General features: G+C 38.0%; 1 protein-coding gene across 1 annotated transcript in view; it reads left to right on the top strand.

The window, feature by feature from the left end:
- Positions 1-793: 793 nt before the first annotated feature.
- Positions 794-1,945, top strand: part of LOC110448709 — a gene marked incomplete at its 3' end in the record, with an annotated part of 5,904 nt that continues 4,752 nt past the window's right edge. Inside the window, exons 1-2 of the mRNA XM_021495095.1 lie at positions 794-947; positions 1,223-1,925. Of these exons, the coding sequence (XP_021350770.1) occupies positions 903-947; positions 1,223-1,925 (748 nt within the window). The remainder of the gene's footprint in view (positions 948-1,222; positions 1,926-1,945) is intronic.

The following is a 1,945-nucleotide window of genomic DNA, read 5'->3' as shown; positions in this document are numbered from 1 at the left end:
ATACAGTAGGTAGACCGTGTGTTATCTACAACGTTAACATTCATAAATAGAGATAAGGTACATGTATCAAACAGGAGAAACTAAAGTCTGGATCACTTTGTGTCGGTTTATTTCAGTTTTACTTGTCAGAACAACTCTGTAATATCACGTATAGATTGGGAGTATAAGTTTACAGATAGAATTATAACTAGGACAGATGTCTGTTATATCACGTATAGATTGGGAGTATAAGTTTACCTATATAATTATAACTAGGACAGACGTCTGTTATATCACGTATAGATTGGGAGAATAAGTTTACCTATATAATTATAACTAGGACAGACGTCTGTAATATCACGTATAGATTCGGAGTATAAGTTTACCTATAGAATTATAACTAGGACAAACGTCTGTAACATCACGTACATATTTGCAGTATAAGTTTACCTATGGAATTATAACTAGAACAGACGTCTATAATATCACGTAGAGATTTGCAGTATAAGTTTACCGATATAATTATAACTAGGACAGACGTCTGTAATATCACGTATAGATTGGTAGTACAAGTTTACCTATTTAAGTATAACTAGAACAGATGTCTGTTATATCCCGTATAGATTGGGAGTATAAGTTTACCTATATAATTATAACTAGAACAGATGTCTGTAATATTGTAATGCGGGTTTACCTCTTCCGGAAATCGGGGTCCGGTCCCCGGATTTGATGTTAGACGCGGAAGCACGTTATCCGGTGTTCGTTGAGTTTTACCGCCATTAAAAGGTTGCACTGAAAATTCGGACGATCTTTGTGTTGTTATTGAAGAACACAGCCAGCCATCCGGCATAACAAGTGGTGTCAGAAGTGGGATTTTGCTTATACGCCCTGCAGGGAGTCCAAAACCCGTTTCTTTTTGTGTAATGTATTGCAATTCGTACCTCAAAGTGGACAGAGGTCTGCTACAGGTAATCGCGCTGCATTTTGTGTTTGTGGGTTGTTACTCGTCATTTAAATGATTATTTTGTAATTTGATTACTATAACTCATTTATTACTTTCACAAAGTAAGAGCACAATAACTAATTTACTTGGTTTGGGTAATTTACTGTTTTGTGTGCCTATATTTAGCCTTTGTTCTTGTACTTTCGTTTTACATGTATTTTCGTATTGGTGTTCACTGCGAACACTGGAATTGCTTCCAAACGAATCGTTCACTGCGAACGGTCAAACATTATCTTTCAGAGGTCGGAGAAGGATCTCGTAGACTACCTTAAATCACACAACGTGACAATACCACCTCACGAGGCTGATTTGACCCCCCTGCTAGTATCCGACAGCAAAGGAAAGCGCCTTGCAGTGGTACACAGGGGCAGTAATCCAAAACTTCCGATACAGTTCTCATGTAAAGGTGGTGCAAACTCATCAACCCTAGTATCCCTACTAAAAGAACAAATTCCCATCCTCAAGCAGAAATTTGGTAAACCTGTTTATGTTTATTTCTGGGCTGGTACATGCGACATAACCTCAAAGCAAGGCTGTTATATAAACATTTCTGGTACCTGTGTTAACACTATACACAAAATTATCAACTGCTACAAAAGAGCGAGGGACTACACAATAAAACAGGGGTGCAAAATTCAATTTATTGGAGTACCTGTTTATTCGGTTAGCCTTTACAATGATATCCAAGGTCACCATAATCCGAGCAAGTTTCTAGAAACAGATGCTGAAGTTGCCAGCCAGGTACACTTCTTGAACTCTCAAATTGAACTTCTCAACACAGAACTTGGTACCACAACACTTAAATTCAATGCTGATCTTCGTGATTGTCGAAAAAAGGGAAAAGAGCGATATTTCATAGAATTATTGGAGGACGGTCTCCACCCTGGGGAACTCTTGGCGAGGAAGTGGTTTAGGCGACTTGAATTAAATATTGTGAAAACTTGTTTTGTGGACCAGGACATT

Source organism: Mizuhopecten yessoensis, unplaced genomic scaffold (assembly GCF_002113885.1).
Source record: "Mizuhopecten yessoensis strain PY_sf001 unplaced genomic scaffold, ASM211388v2 scaffold4175, whole genome shotgun sequence".
Lineage (NCBI taxonomy): Eukaryota > Metazoa > Mollusca > Bivalvia > Pectinida > Pectinidae > Mizuhopecten > Mizuhopecten yessoensis.
The sequence above is the reverse complement of the archived record's forward strand: the minus strand, read 5'-3'. Positions and strand labels throughout refer to the sequence as shown.